The sequence below is a fragment of the Camelus ferus genome, chromosome 9, assembly GCF_009834535.1.
Source record: "Camelus ferus isolate YT-003-E chromosome 9, BCGSAC_Cfer_1.0, whole genome shotgun sequence".
Classification (NCBI taxonomy): Eukaryota; Metazoa; Chordata; class Mammalia; order Artiodactyla; family Camelidae; genus Camelus; species Camelus ferus.
Genome location: NC_045704.1, coordinates 21,230,464 through 21,244,921, shown reverse-complemented (window position 1 = coordinate 21,244,921; position 14,458 = coordinate 21,230,464). Strand labels below are relative to the sequence as shown.

The 14,458-nt window shown below is 41.6% G+C and overlaps 1 protein-coding gene across 1 annotated transcript in view; it reads left to right on the top strand.

Annotated features, from left to right (window-relative positions):
- WDR62 (WD repeat domain 62) overlaps positions 1–14,458 on the top strand; it is a 43,882-nt gene that overhangs the window by 9,793 nt on the left and 19,631 nt on the right. Inside the window, 6 exon segments of the mRNA XM_006184563.3 lie at positions 828–965; positions 1,379–1,426; positions 1,428–1,562; positions 2,902–3,062; positions 4,482–4,671; positions 14,078–14,215. Coding sequence (XP_006184625.2) covers positions 828–965; positions 1,379–1,426; positions 1,428–1,562; positions 2,902–3,062; positions 4,482–4,671; positions 14,078–14,215 — 810 coding nt within the window.

The window sequence follows — 14,458 nt, the reverse complement described above, 5'->3', positions numbered from 1 at the left end:
GAACCCCTGAGTCTCGGGCATGGGGAGCACGGGCTGAGAAAACTCAGGTGAAGGTGCTCATCTAGCCAGCAAGCATTTATTGATACCTACTACATGCTGATCCCTGTTCAAGGCACTTACTGTAGGGCCTATGACAAGCTCTCCACTAGTGGAATACCTTATTCTTTTTATATTGACCAGCTGTGACCTTGAGCAAGTGACCTCACCTCTCTGTGAGTGTGTTTCCTCATCTGTAAAATGGATATAACAGTATCTGCTTCGTTCAGTTGTGAGAATTCAGTGAGTTGGTATGCACTGGAAGGCTGGACTTTGGAACAGCTTGGGGAGGACTTGGAGTCAGCAGAAGTGGGTACCCAGTCCTGGCTCTGTTCATACCCTGCTCTATGACCCTGCGCATGCGACAGTCCCCTCTGAGCATGACGGGGCGGGGGAGAAGCACCTTCCCTATAGGCCTGTTGAGGGGATTCCGTGAGTTACCCTGTCAAGGGCTGCATGGGGCCCGGAATGAGAGCCCGAGCTCCGGCAGCGCGGGTTGTGTCGTCCTTACCTTCCAGCTGTGGCTGTCCTCACCACCCTGTGTGGGCTGCCGGGCTTGGACTCTTGAGGAGAGCACTGGAGCTCACTGTCACGTGGGAACCCCCCGAGCCTCAGGCTCCTCTGTATCGGGAGTGTAAAGAGTGCCACACGTAGGTTTCCCCGTGAAGAGGGGCCCGAGGGAAACAGACTTGGAGCAGGGGAGGGCCGGGAGGCGCAGAGCTCAGGGCAAAGGCTCAAGCAGTCCGAAGGGGTGGGTGCCGGCGTGAACTTCTCAGCTCTGATTCTTCTAGAAAGACATCGTGGTCGCCTCCAACAAGGTATCGTGCCGAGTCATCGCCCTCTCCTTCTCAGAGGACAGCAGCTATTTCGTCACTGTTGGGAATCGGCATGTGAGGTTCTGGTTCTTGGAAGTCTCCACTGAAGCAAAGGTGAGGTTCTGTCCTCGGCCCTCTGCCAGGCCCAGGGGAGGAACTGTCAGGGGCAGTAGGGACCCCTGTTTCTACCTCAGATTTGGAGGCAGTGGTCTCAGAGGCTGTCCAGCCTCTCAGGGTGCGGCTCCCGCTTCTGGGCCTGCTCTCCGGGTGTGGCTGACTGGCAGGCCCTGCTCGGAAACCTCTTCTCCCCCGCCGGACCCCGGGGCCAGACCTCCTTCCTGGCCCGCTGCCTCCCACCACCCTGCCTGGAAGTGTGTTTTCTGTTGGGTCTTCTCCATTTGGAGGGGTTTCTTCGAGTTCTCCTGTTTCGCTGTGTTATATCCACTGGGCATGAGGGGCCCCCTCGTGGCCTTGCTGGGGGCTAGGCCGTGCGGCCAGCATCTCACTGTGCCTTGCTGTGCCTCCAGGTGACGGGCACGGTGCCCCTCGTCGGGCGCTCGGGCATCCTGGGGGAAGCTGCATGACAACGTGTTCTGCGGTGTGGCCTGTGGCCAGGGCCAGATGGCAGGCAGCACCTTCTGTGTGTCCTACTCGGGCCTCCTCTGCCAGTTCAACGAGAAGAGGGTGCTGGAGAAGTGGATCAACCTGAAGGTACCCCAGGCCTCCCTCTTGCCATCAGTGGGGGAAGCATTCTTCCCAAGACACGCGTCTCCAGGGACACTCAGCAGTGCCCCTGCGTCTTAGTCGGTCGCACCAGCTCTGGGTCTGACTTCTTGTTCTGCCTGTTCGACTCTGGGTGAATGACTTTCCCTCTCTGAGCCTCAGTTTTCTCATCTGTAAAATGGAACTACTGCCAGGCAGAACAACCACCTCAGAGTTGACAAGGGAGTCACATGAAATAACACATGTAAGACACTCAGCACAGTACCTGGTACCCCTATGATGGGGGTCAAGGTTACAGTTGCTTTCCCATCACTCTTTGATCCAGTTCACATTTCTTTTCCTCACTGGGCACTCCTGACTGGTGGGAGGTCTACTTTTCTTTTTCTTTTTAATCTAAGGTATCATTGACTTAATGATTTTTCAGTCAAAAAAAAAAACTATACAAAAATACATAAAATTTTAAACTAATGAGTGATACATTCATAAGTTGCAGAACCACGTTTTCCTCAGGATCTGAGGGTTTGTTCCAGGCTTCTCCCCACGCCGGGGCCAGATATGTGGCTGTTGGCAGGAGCATCCAGCTCTTCCTCCTCTTCCTGCTCCTGCTCCCACGCCTCCCCGCCAGAGCTCAGCTTCAGGACTGATGGCATGGCGTCTGGCGTGTGGGAGAATTCCGAGTTTTATCTGTCTTTCCCACTTGCTTAAACATCATTTATTTTTCTCATTTGAATCCTCTTGCTACAACCCATGCAGTTTCTAAGCAAGTCAGATGCTCTCGACAAACAGCTGTTTAGCCCCTGAGCAGTTGTCTTAAATGACCATAAATTAAGTCCTTCTCGATCTGGAAAAACTCCTCTAAGCTGTATCCAGAGGTCTGACACTTCCTGCCCCTTCTCTCTGTGTGTCCTGGCAGGATAGACAGTCCTTCCTGCATGTAATAACTTCTTTTTCTGTGCTGCTTCGAAGTGTAATCCCTGTGAAGTTATTTGTAAGCAATGGGGAATAAAATTGAAGTCTAGAGTTCAGCGCTGTTACTGCCTATGTGAAGTCACACTCAGCTATGGAGATATGTTCCCCACACAGCTGAGGCCTCTGTAACAATGACAACTCCACCCCATTTGGTGTCTCTGTCGGCCTGTTGCTACCTCTCCTTCAATAGTGACTGTACACTATATCCTGATTTCAAATATCTTAAAATTTGCAAAACTGGGCTTCTTAGACCCAAGAAACTGCTTCTCTGGAGGCAAAGCTGTCCTGTCAGCCCCTGTGTCCCTAAACTGGGCCACATGAAGCACCAAGTTCACTTGGATCCCCTTTGCACCCACAGGTCTCCCTGTCTTCCTGCCTCTGTGTCAGCCAGGACCTCATCTTCTGTGGCTGCACAGATGGGATAGTCCGCATCTTCCAAGCCCACAGCCTGCACTACCTCGCCAACCTGCCCAAGCCGCACTACCTCGGGGTGGATGTGGCCCAGGGCCTGGAGCCCAGGTACTACCCGGCACGGGGAGGGAGAGGGCCTTACCTAGCATCTGTCTGCTGGTGTCCGTCCGTGTTTCCAGATCCGTCTACCTGTGGCCAGTCCCGGGCCGGTAGCAGGTTGCGGGCTCTAATGAGGCCACAGAATCTCCTGAAGTCTGCAGTCTAGTGAGGGTGCTTGATGATAAACCAGTATATGAGCAAGATCATTTCAGTTGGTCAGAAATGCTTTGGTGAAATTAAGCAGGGACTCAAGAAAGAGAGTGTCTGGGGAGAGGGGGTGGGACTGGGCTGAGTGGGTGGCCAGGGGTGGCCTCTGACGAGAAGAAGCCAGCTGTGTGGAGGGCTGGGTCCCGACAGCGAGTGTAAAGGTCTTAGGAGGACAGCGCGCTGGGCTTGGCGTGTCACAGGAACAGCTGGGGCTGTGCGGCCGGAGCCCAGTGTGCCGGGGGAGGATGGCAGGAGACCGGTGTGAGCATCTATAGTAGCTGGTGAGGGGAGCTTGTGGTCTATTCTGAGGTCAGTGGGCAGCCACTGGGACTTCAAGCACTGGTGTTACTGGTGTTATGATCAGGCCTTGAGCAGAGATCCCTTTAGCTGCTGGGCTGAAAGCGGATTGAGTGCCATGAGAGAGAAGGGCTGAGCTGTGGTGTATCTTCCCTTTTGCGGGGGTCGGGGGCTAGTTAACCAGGAGATGCTGGGTAACTGGAGCTGCCTGGATGTTACCTCCTGGGTGCCTTTTCTGAGAGAGCTCCTGGAGGGAGTGACTACATCGCAAAGGAGAGAGAAGGTGGGTAAGCAGCCTACAGACAGCAATGTGTAGTAATGGCTGGGGTACCCAGCTCTGCCACCTTCTGCTGTGTGCTGTGTGGCCTCAGGCAGGTCTCTGTGTCAACCTCAATTTCAGAGTCCTCCTCTGTAAAATATAGTAGCTACCTTTCAGGGAGGCTGTGGGCATTCAGTACAGCTAAAGCTCTCGGCTCAGCACACAGTAAGTGTTCAGTAAACTGTAGCCTTGGTGGGAAGGCCCCAGTCCCCTTCCATGGGGATTTTTGATCTGTGTTGGTGAGGCCAAGAGAGAAGGCCTGAGCTTCGTGCCCATTATCCTTCTGTGATCAGAGAGAAAGGACGGAGCTTGGACCAAGTGAAATGAGGGGAGAGAAATGTTAACAGGAGTTGAAAATTCAAACACTCTCAGGGGCCAGACAGAAGCTTCCAGTTTGCAACCTCCTCTGTATTAGAAGCAAAGCAAAGCAAAGCAAAGCAAAGCAAGATGGAGGAAGGAGAACTAGAGTTGGAGTGGGAGAGATGGGTCACCCCAAATATCTAAGGGGTGGCATTGCCAGACAGGAGGCAGTCAAGTGTCACCAGAGGCAGTTGTCACTACTGACAGTGACATTGACGGTGATTGATGACTCGTGGCCTTGTTAGCTTCCTCTTCCGCAGGAAGGCAGAAGCCATCTACCCAGATACAGTGGCACTGACCTTCGACCCCGTCCACCAGTGGCTGTCCTGCGTCTATAAGGACCACAGCATCTACATCTGGGATGTCAGAGACATCAACAAAGTAGGCAAGATTTGGTCAGAGCTCTTCCACAGCTCCTACGTCTGGAACGTGGAGGTGAGCCCCTCTCTCCCTCCGCCTGGCCTTGCTCAGCCTCCCTCTGGGGGCTCAGCTGAGGAAGCTTCTACAGAGTTTGGGGAACCCATTCAGCCATACCTTCAAAAAAAATACTCACGGATGCCCTGCTGTGTGCCAGATGCTGTTCTGGGTGCTGGGGACACAGCTGGGCAGGAAACCGACAAAAGTCCTTCCTGGTCTCAGGGAGCTCACATCCAGGTAGTAGAGAAAACTTGCTAACATCAGTATAGAACATGCCAAGTGCAATGCCTCTCTGAAGAAAAACAAAGCAGCCTAGGGGGAAAGGGGATCAAGGGTGATACTCTAGAGAGGAGAGTGGTCAGGGAAGGCCTCTCTGCGAATGTGACATTTGAGCAGAGACCTGCAGGAAGTGAGGGGTGAGGCCCACCATCACTGGGGGTACAGTCCTCATGTGAACCTCAGAAAGCTGTCTGTGGAGGACATTTGTGTAGTTTATTGCTTTTTGTATGTGTGTTGAAGTTTTTATTTTCTGAGAATGAATCTGTGAGGTCTTTTCATTCTCTGAAGTTGAAGCTGTTTTAAGAACTCCTTGCAGATAAGACAATTGGTAGAGAAAGAATTGTATTCTACTTCTTTTTTTTTTTTTGGCCAAAAATTTCTTACTGCCAGGAGTGTTTATTCTAGAGAAATTACATTTTCCATGGCCCAATTCAGGATTGTGAGAAATAACTTTATTCTGTTGAATAAACATTATTCAGCCCCTTGCTTGAATACATCTGCCTTCGTGGATCTGACATTTCTGTTGGTAGCACTTTTCTCACTTAATGAGAATATTTTAAAAATAATTTTTAAAATTTATATTTATATATATTCTCCTCTTTAAAAAGGTGAAATATTACAGATAAATCTAAAGTCTATTTTGGTCCCCTCCCCACCCTGCAACCCGGCTATCTCTCTCACCCTCACTCTTGTTATCAGTTTATTATGTTTTTTCAGTCCATTTTCTTGGCATCTGCCTGTTATTTATATGTGTATATGTGTTCTTAACAGAAATATCTGTGAAGGGATCTTTTTATCAGTTCTGGAGCGTTCTCAGCCAATGTGGATTTAAGAATTGCCTCTCCCCCATTCTCTCTTTTTCTGTTACTCTTATGTCCTATCTTTCTCTATCTTTCATATTAAAAAAAAACAGATTTATTGATTGCTGTTAGCAGCTGTTGATGCTCAGTGCCTGGATCCATTTATTCACTGGGGGTTGCAATGTGGTGATTCTCTAATTCCACCATTTCTTTTATTAGTTGGACTACTTACATGAAGAGAAACTTCCCCTCACTTCCATTTGGTCACCCAATGGTACACTTCCTATAGGAAAGGCAGGGTAAATGCTAGATTCTTTCCCTTTATTTACCAGTTTTCAAGATAATGAATTGGTTCTTTGTCCTCTAAAGGTAACTAGTTGTTTTTATTTACTTAATATCATTATAAACTCATATATTTAAATATATTGGACATATTTTAATCCATTGCAGTTACTAACATTATTGGAGCTCAGATTGTCCCATCTTCGGCCAGTGGAACCCTCTTCAAGTTGGCTCCTGAGTCCTTTGGACATGACCCCAGTAGTCTTTGAAAGCTACCTTGCTGTCTGGGATAACAAGATGCTCCAGTGTCATCTTGTACATTTCCTGCCCCAGACCTGGAATTAGCCATTTCTTGAAGCAGCCCTGTTTTTTGTTTTGTATTGTTTTTTTCAGTGTGAATCAGTATTTCAGAATCACATTCTGGGTGCTGTGGATGCTCATAGCTATTGGACTGATCCTTCCAGAATCCTAATTCTCAAAGTCATAGGGGATGATGGAATTAGAATATCCGCAGTTAATCATTTCCTTGTTCCTGAATTTTTTTTTAATACAACAGTCCAAGAATGATAATCATTCAATTCTGAAAATAGTTAAAACAATTTTTTTCCATATGTTCTCTCCATTCTCCCCCAATTTTTAAAATAATTGTACTGTATCTATATGATCTGATCATATAGCCATTATATACTATATTCTCTTCTCTTGACCCATTTATTTGGAAGGGAGTCTAAGTGTACAATATTTTGTGGTAAAATACACATAACATAAAACTTATCATTTAAATCATTTAAAATACACAATTCAGCGTCATTTAGTACATTCACAATGTTGTGCAACCATCACTACTATCTAGTTCTGGAACTTTTTCATCCCTGCAAAAGGAATCTGTACCCATTAAGCAATCACTTTCCATTCTCACTCTCCCCAGCCCATGGCAGCAGCGAATCTGCTTTCTGTTGCTATGGGTTTTCCTGTTCTGAATATTTCAAGTAAATGGAATCACAGAATATGTGAACTTTGTGTCTGATTTCTTTCATTTAACATAATGTTTTCAAGGTTCATCCATGTTGTAGCATACTTCAGTACTTTATTCCTTTTTAAGTTTGAATAATAATATTCTGTTTTATGGATAATATATTTTGTTAGGCACTCATCGGTTGACAGACATTGAGTTGTTTCCTTTTGGTTTATTTCCTATTCACAATAGCCAAAATAACCCTTTGACTATTGTGAATAGTGCTATTGTGAACATTCATGTACAAGCTTTGTTTGAACATCTGTTTTCATTTCTTTTGGGTGTATACCAGAAGTGGAATTACTGGGTCGTTTGATCATTCCATATTTAACTTTTTGAGGAACCACCACCAGACTTTTCCATAGCAGCTGCACCATTTTATATACTCACCAGCAATGTATGAGAGTTCCAGTTTCTCCACATCCTTGACAACACTGGGTATTTTTCTCTTTGATTTTTAAAAAATTATAGCTATCTTAGTGTTTGCAAGGTGGTATAGTATTTGCAAGGTGGTACCATATTGTGGTTATGACTTATATTTTCCCTAATGATTAATGATTTTGAGCCTCTTTTCGTGTGCTTGTTGGTCATTTGTATATTCTCTTTGGAAAAATGTCTATTCAAGATTTTTGCCCGTTTCTTAATTGGGTTGTTTGTCTTTTTGCTGTTGAGTTGTAAGGGTTCTTAAATATTCTGGAAATGAGCCCCTTAACAGGTACATGATTTGCAAATATTTTCTCCCATTTCTTATGTTATCTTTTCACTTCCTTGATGATGAACAAAAGTTTTTAATTTTGATAAAGTTGAATTTTTCTATTTTTTGTTTTGTAGCTTGTGCCTTTGGTGTCCTCTCAAAAACCATCACCAGATCCACAGTCGTGAAGATTTACCTCTATGTTTTCTTCTAAGAGTTTTATTATTTTAGCTCTTCCACTTACGTATTTGATCTCTTTTGAGTTAATTTTTGTATATGGTGTGAGTGAGGATCCAACTTCTTTATTTTGCATATGGGTATATAGTCCCAGCTCTATTTGTTGAACAGACTATTTCCTCACTGGGTGATCTTGACACATTTGAAAATCAGCTGACCATAGATATATGGGTTTAATTTTGGACTCTCAGTTTTATTTTATTGATGTATGTCTATCTTTATGCCAGTACCACATTGTTTTGATTACTGTAGCCTTGTGGTAAATTTTGAAGTTGGGATGTGTGTGTCCTATAACTTTGTTCTTCTTTATAAATATTGGTTTGGCTATCTGGGGATCCCTTGCAATTCTATATGAATTTCAGGGTCAGCTTTTCCATTTCTACAAGAAAAGTCTGTTTATCTCCATTGTCATCTTTCTTTCTTTCCTTCTATCAGCTTTTGGTTTTGTTTGCTCTTTTTCTAGTTCCTTAAGGTGAGAAGTTAATCGATTTGAGATCTTCTTTTTTAATGTAGGCAAGTAACAACTATAAATTCTCCTCTGAGCATTGCATTTGCTGTATACTGTAGGTTTTGGTATATTATGTTTTCATTTTTATTTGTCTCAAAGTACTTTCTAATTTTTCTTTTAATTTCTACTTCGACCCACTGGTTATGTAAGTGTATGTTGTTTAATATGCGCATATTTGTTACTTCTCCAAATTTCTTTTGTTATTCATTTGTAGTTTTATTCCGTTGTGGTCAGAAAAGATTGTATGATTAGAGTCTTTTAAATTTATTGAGACATATTTTGTGGCCGGTATGTAGTCTATTCTGGAGAATGTTCCATGTTCATTTGAGAAAAATGTGTGTTTCTATTTTACTGGGTGGAGTATTCTTTATATATCTGTTAGGTCTGGTTGGTTTATAATGTTTTTCAAGTCCTCTGTCTCCTGATTGATATCCTCTCTAGACCTATCTTTTACTGAAAATAGAATATTGAAGTTCCCCACTATTATTGTAGAACTGTATATTTCCTCCTTCAGTTCTGTCAATTTTTGCTTCATGTATTTTGGGTCTCTGTTAGGTATATATATAGTTATATTTATTATATCTTCTTGATGATTGACCCTTTTTTGTCACTTGTAATAATTTTTTACTTAAAGTCTGTTTTGTCTGACATTACTATAGACATGCAAAGCTCCCTTTTAGTTACTATTTATATGGATTATCTTTTCTCATATCTTCACTTTCAACCTGTATGTATCTTTGGATATAAAGTGAATCTCTTGTGGACAACATATAGTTGGATCTTTTCTTAATGCATTCTGCCATCTATTTCCTTTTGATCAGAGTTTAATTCATTTATATTTAAAATAATTGTTCATAAGGTAGGATTTATTCTTGCCATTTTGCTGTTTGTTTTCTGTATGATATCTTTAATGTTCCTTAATTCTTTTACCTCTGCCTACTTTTGTGTTTAATTGATTTTTTTTGTAGTGTTCTGTTTTGATTTCCTTCTCATTTCCTCTTTTGTATATTTTATTTTCTTACTGGAAGATTCAAGTGACATTTTAAACTTTTAACAAACTAGTTGAATACCAACTTAGCCTCAGTAGTATACAAAGAATGTGTTCCTTATATAGCTCTGTCTCTCCCCCTCTATGTTACTATTGTCACAAATTACATTTTCTCATTACCACTGATTTTTAATTTTTGTCTTATGCCTTTGTCTCATAAAAGGAAAAGAAAGACAAATTGCAAACCAAAAATACAATAATGTGGCTTTTATATTTATTCATATAGTTACCTTTACCAGTGTTCATTATTTCTTCATATGACTTCAGGTCATATGAAGGTCTCATGGCCTTTCACTTAACCCTGAAAGACTCCCTTTAGCATTTTTTTAAGGCAGTTCTCTGGCCACAGATTCCCCCAACTTTTGTTATCCATGAAAATGTCCAGTTTCTCCATTTTTGAAGGATAGTTTTGCTTGATGTGGAATTCTTGGTTGACAGTTTTTCCCTATAGGACTTTAAATATGTTGTCCCATTGCTTTCTGGTTTCCATGATAAGACACGAACTGTAAATTTCATTGAGGATCCTTTGTGTGGGATAAATCACTTGTCTCTCGGTGCTTTTAAGATTTTCTCTCTCTTGGCTTTGGCTTTGAGTAATTTGTGGTGTGTCTTTTTGTGGATCTCTTTTTGTTTGTTTATCCTACTTGGAGTTTTTTAAGCTTCTTGAAGGTAATGATTCATATCTTTTTTCAAATTTTTTTCTGCCAGTTCCCACTCTCCTTTCTATTCATTTCCTTTACACTTTTTTCTTTCTGTTCCTTATACTGGGCAATTTCAGTTGACCTATTTTCGGGTTCACTGAGTCTTTTCTTTTGCTTGTCAAATTGGCTGTTGAACCCTAGTGAATTTTCATTTTATTATGATACTTTTTGGCTCCAGGTTTCTATTTGTTTCCTTTTTATAATTTCTGTCTCTTTATTAATATTCTCTATTTGATGAGACCTCACTCTCCTGGTTTCCTTTTGTTCTTTGTCCAGTTTCTTTGATCTCTTTCAGTATTTTAAAATAGTTGATTTAAAGTCTTTCTTTAATAAGTCCAATCTTCTTTAATTTCTTTTTCCTATTAATGGACTATACTTTCTTCTTTTCTTACGTTCCTGTCTCATAGTCTTTTTGTTGAAAACTGGATATTTTGACTATTATAATGTAGTAACTCTGGAAATCAAATTCTCTCCCTCTCCCAGTTTTCTTGTTGTGGATTGTAATTGTTTAGTGACTTTTCTGAACTACGTTTATAAAGATTGTGTTCTTTTTCATGTGTGGTCACTGGAGTCTCCATTCCACTCTCTCAGTGGTCAGTTAGTGATTTGACAGCAATTTCCTTAAATGTCAAAATTCAGCAGCTTTCTTCCTTAAGCACTCTCTTGGTTGTTGTAAATTAGCTTCCAGAGTTCTGAAATAGTTGCTTCTGACAGGTTTATGCCAGCTTAAGTTTGCTTTGGTGGAGAGACGGCTTTTTGGAGTTCCCTACTCTGTGATGTCACTTGACCCTTATTTATTACATTCTACATGTAACTCTATATTGAATCTTTATGTTGATGTCTCTAGTTATTTTTATTGTCTGAAGCGCATTCTTCAGAAGATTGTCAGGAACAGTTTATGGGGACAATATTTCCTGAGCTTTTGCATGTTGATAATAGTTTGTGCCCTTTATACTTGGAAATCGCTTTTGCTGGATCACAAATGCTTGGCTCACATTTTCTTTCCATGTGTGTTTTAAATGTTACTCCATTTTCTTACGGTTATTGAAGTGTCTGATGTCTTTCTTTTCCCTTTTAAGTCATTTGATGTTTTTGCCTAGCAGCCCAAAATTTTTTCTTTTTTTTTTTTTAAGACTGATAATTTTACTCAAGAGGGTATCTTGGTATTAGTTTTTATAGTAGACATGTTCTTGAATTACATATTTTAGTTTTTTTTTTCCTATGTCCTTGGTTTGTTCTTTGTGGATTTCTGTTACCTGTATGTTGGATCTTCTTTGCTTAAGTTCAATATTTGTCACTTTTCCTCAAATCCTATTAGCTCTTTCATCATTTCTTTTTGATTTTCAATAATTTCCTCCTCTTCACCTATTTCTTAATGCCTTCTCTTTTGTGTGTTTTTTTTTTTTTTTACTCTGGGATTCTTTCTCATTTGGCCTTTATTTCTGAAATTATTTCTTCATTTATTTCTAACTCTTTGAATGCTGTCATCTTAATCTCTGGGTTTTTCTAATTATGATTTAAGTTGTTTTTCATACCTGAGATCATTTTGTTAATATATTTTGAAATAGAAATTACTGTTTTGGTCTGTTTTAGGGAAATGTGTTTCAGGGTGTGCTTTTTTCTTTTCCTTTTTTTTTTTTTTTTTCCTTTTATTTTTAAGAATAACTTTGTTTGGTCTTGGTTGGCCTTGGTCCCTTTTTTGTTGTTCATTTTTATGTGATACTAGATTTTCTGAATTTTTAGAAGTTGGTGTGGTTCAGGGCAGCTAACATCCCAAAATGTTTAAAAATGTGGCAGTTTGCTTTCTGGTATTTCCTTATTATGTTCCTATTTATGTGTTACATCCCTGCTTTTATCTGCACCTCCTCTTTACTTGGTCTCTCTTGTCCCTATCCTGATCAGTTTTATTTCTTCTCCCAGCAGTTTCCCCTCAGTGCAGATCTTTGTCCTGAAGGGAGCCTTGGCAGGTTAGTTTTGAGAGTTCTCAGGACCTCGACTGCTCCAGCCTTCAGACCTTAACAGCAAGCCCTTGCACTCAACCACTATTGAAGTGAATACCCACCCAACACCCACCCTGTCCCCGCCCCCCAGTGTCAACTACTGTTCATTTTGGCCAATTGTGCTTTCCAGTGAACATCTGCTGGCTGCTTTGAGGTTAGGATTCCTCATTGCTTCTCTCTGCTTTCTCCCATATATACATGTTCAGAACATGTAGGTCTTATGACTAGAGGTCATTTGCTTTTTATCTGTTTGTATTTTGGGATTTAGGAGAATATCTTGTTTACCTACTTTTGTAATAAATGTTGCCATGGGGTTTTGGTTTTGCTATCAGGTTCCTCTTTTTCATGTGGCGATTTGGGATTAAAAATCTCTGCTGCTTCTATCATCATCTTCTCAGAGCCCAGTCTTCAATATCTGGAACTTTCTATATAAGTTGTCTCTTTGTCTCCCTGAGCTGCATTCTGAATAATGTCTTTAGTTCTGTCTTTCAGTTCACTTAATCTTGTTTTCAACTGTGTCGAATCTTTGGGTTTGGGGTCGGGGGTGGTTTCTATTTTTTTTCTCTTCTTTTGTTCTCTTTCTTTTTCTGGGATCAAATCTTTGGTTTTTAATATGTTTTATTCTTCATTTCTAGAAGTAATTTTGTTCTTTTTCTGTTCTACTTGGTTATTCTTTATAGTTTCTGGCTGGCTACACATACTTTTAATCTTGCCAAAGTTCTTTTATTTCTTTTTTTTTTTAATTGAGTTATAGTCAGTTTACAATGTGTCAATTTCTGGTGTGCAGCATTTTTTCAGTCATCCATGGATATACATATATTCGCCCTCATACTCTTCACCGTAAGCCACTACAAGATCTTGACTATATTTCCCTGTGCTATACAGTATAAACTTATTCATCTATTCTGTATAAACCTGTCAGTATCTATAAATCTCGAACTCCCAGTCTGTCCCTACCAACCCCACTTCCCCCTCTGGCAACCACAAGTTTGTATTCTATATCTCTGAGTGTTTTCTGTTTTATATTTAAGTTCATTTGTCTTCTGTTTTTTTTTTCTTTTTTCTTTTTTTAGATTCCACATATGAGCAATCTCATATGGTATTTTTCTTTCTCTTTCTGGCTTACCTCACTTAGAATGACATTCTCCAGGGACATCCATGTTGCTACAAATGGCATTATGTTGTCATTTTTATGGCTGAATAGTATTCCATTGTATAAATATACCACAGCTTCTTTATCCAGTCATCTGTCAATGAACATTTAGGTTGTTTCCATGTCTTGGCTATTGTAAACAGTGCTGCTATGAACTTTGGGGTGCAGGTGTCTTTTTGAATTAGGGTTCCTTCTGGATATATGCCCAGGAGTGGAGATTGCTGGGTCATGTGGTAAGCCGATTCCTAGTCTTTTGAGAAATCTCCATACTGTTTTCCACAGTGGCTGCACCAAACTGCATTCCCACCAACAGTGTAGGAGGGTTCCTTTCTTTTATTTCTTTAAACATATTAAACATAGTTATTTTATATTCTGTTGGATAATTCCAATATTTGAAGCTAGACTATGTTGTTTCTGCTGCTTCTTGCTCATGATACCTTGTTTCCTTTCGTGCTTAGTAATTTTTGACTGAGCTGCCCATTTTCCTTAGAAATTTATTTGCTGGGATGTTTTATGGACAGAGCTAAAGATGGGGCATGGGTGTTATATGGTCACATTCTGTGTCCTTTTTTCCTTGTAAGGCATTGCACTAGGGCTGTTTATCTGCACCTTGCTTTTTGTTCGCCAAAATGCAATAGTATATCATCGAGCTGTCAGTGAAGTGGTTGTAATGAATGGCCCTTTGCCTTGTTCTCTGGGAACTGTAGGTGTATCCTGAGTTTGAAGATCAGAGAGCTTGTCTGCCATCAGGATCTTTTCTGACTTGTTCCTCAGACAACACCATCCGCTTCTGGAACATGGATCGCAGCCCCGACTCTCACTGGCAGAAGAACATCTTCAGTAATGTGAGTGCCTTCACTGTGAGCTATGTTTTAGGAGGAACAAAAGCTAGGATACAGGGGCCGGAGGGAGCTTTATAGAACCTTAGTGTTAGGCTTCACTAGGGGCAGGAACCAGCAACCAAGGCAGGTCACTATGTCTCCTCTCTGTTTCTCTCTCTCTCTTTCTTTCTGAGGAGACATGGTCTGTGCTCTCTGCTTTTCTTTACCAGTCAGCTCCTGCTCTCCAGGTGCGTGTGGACACAGCCA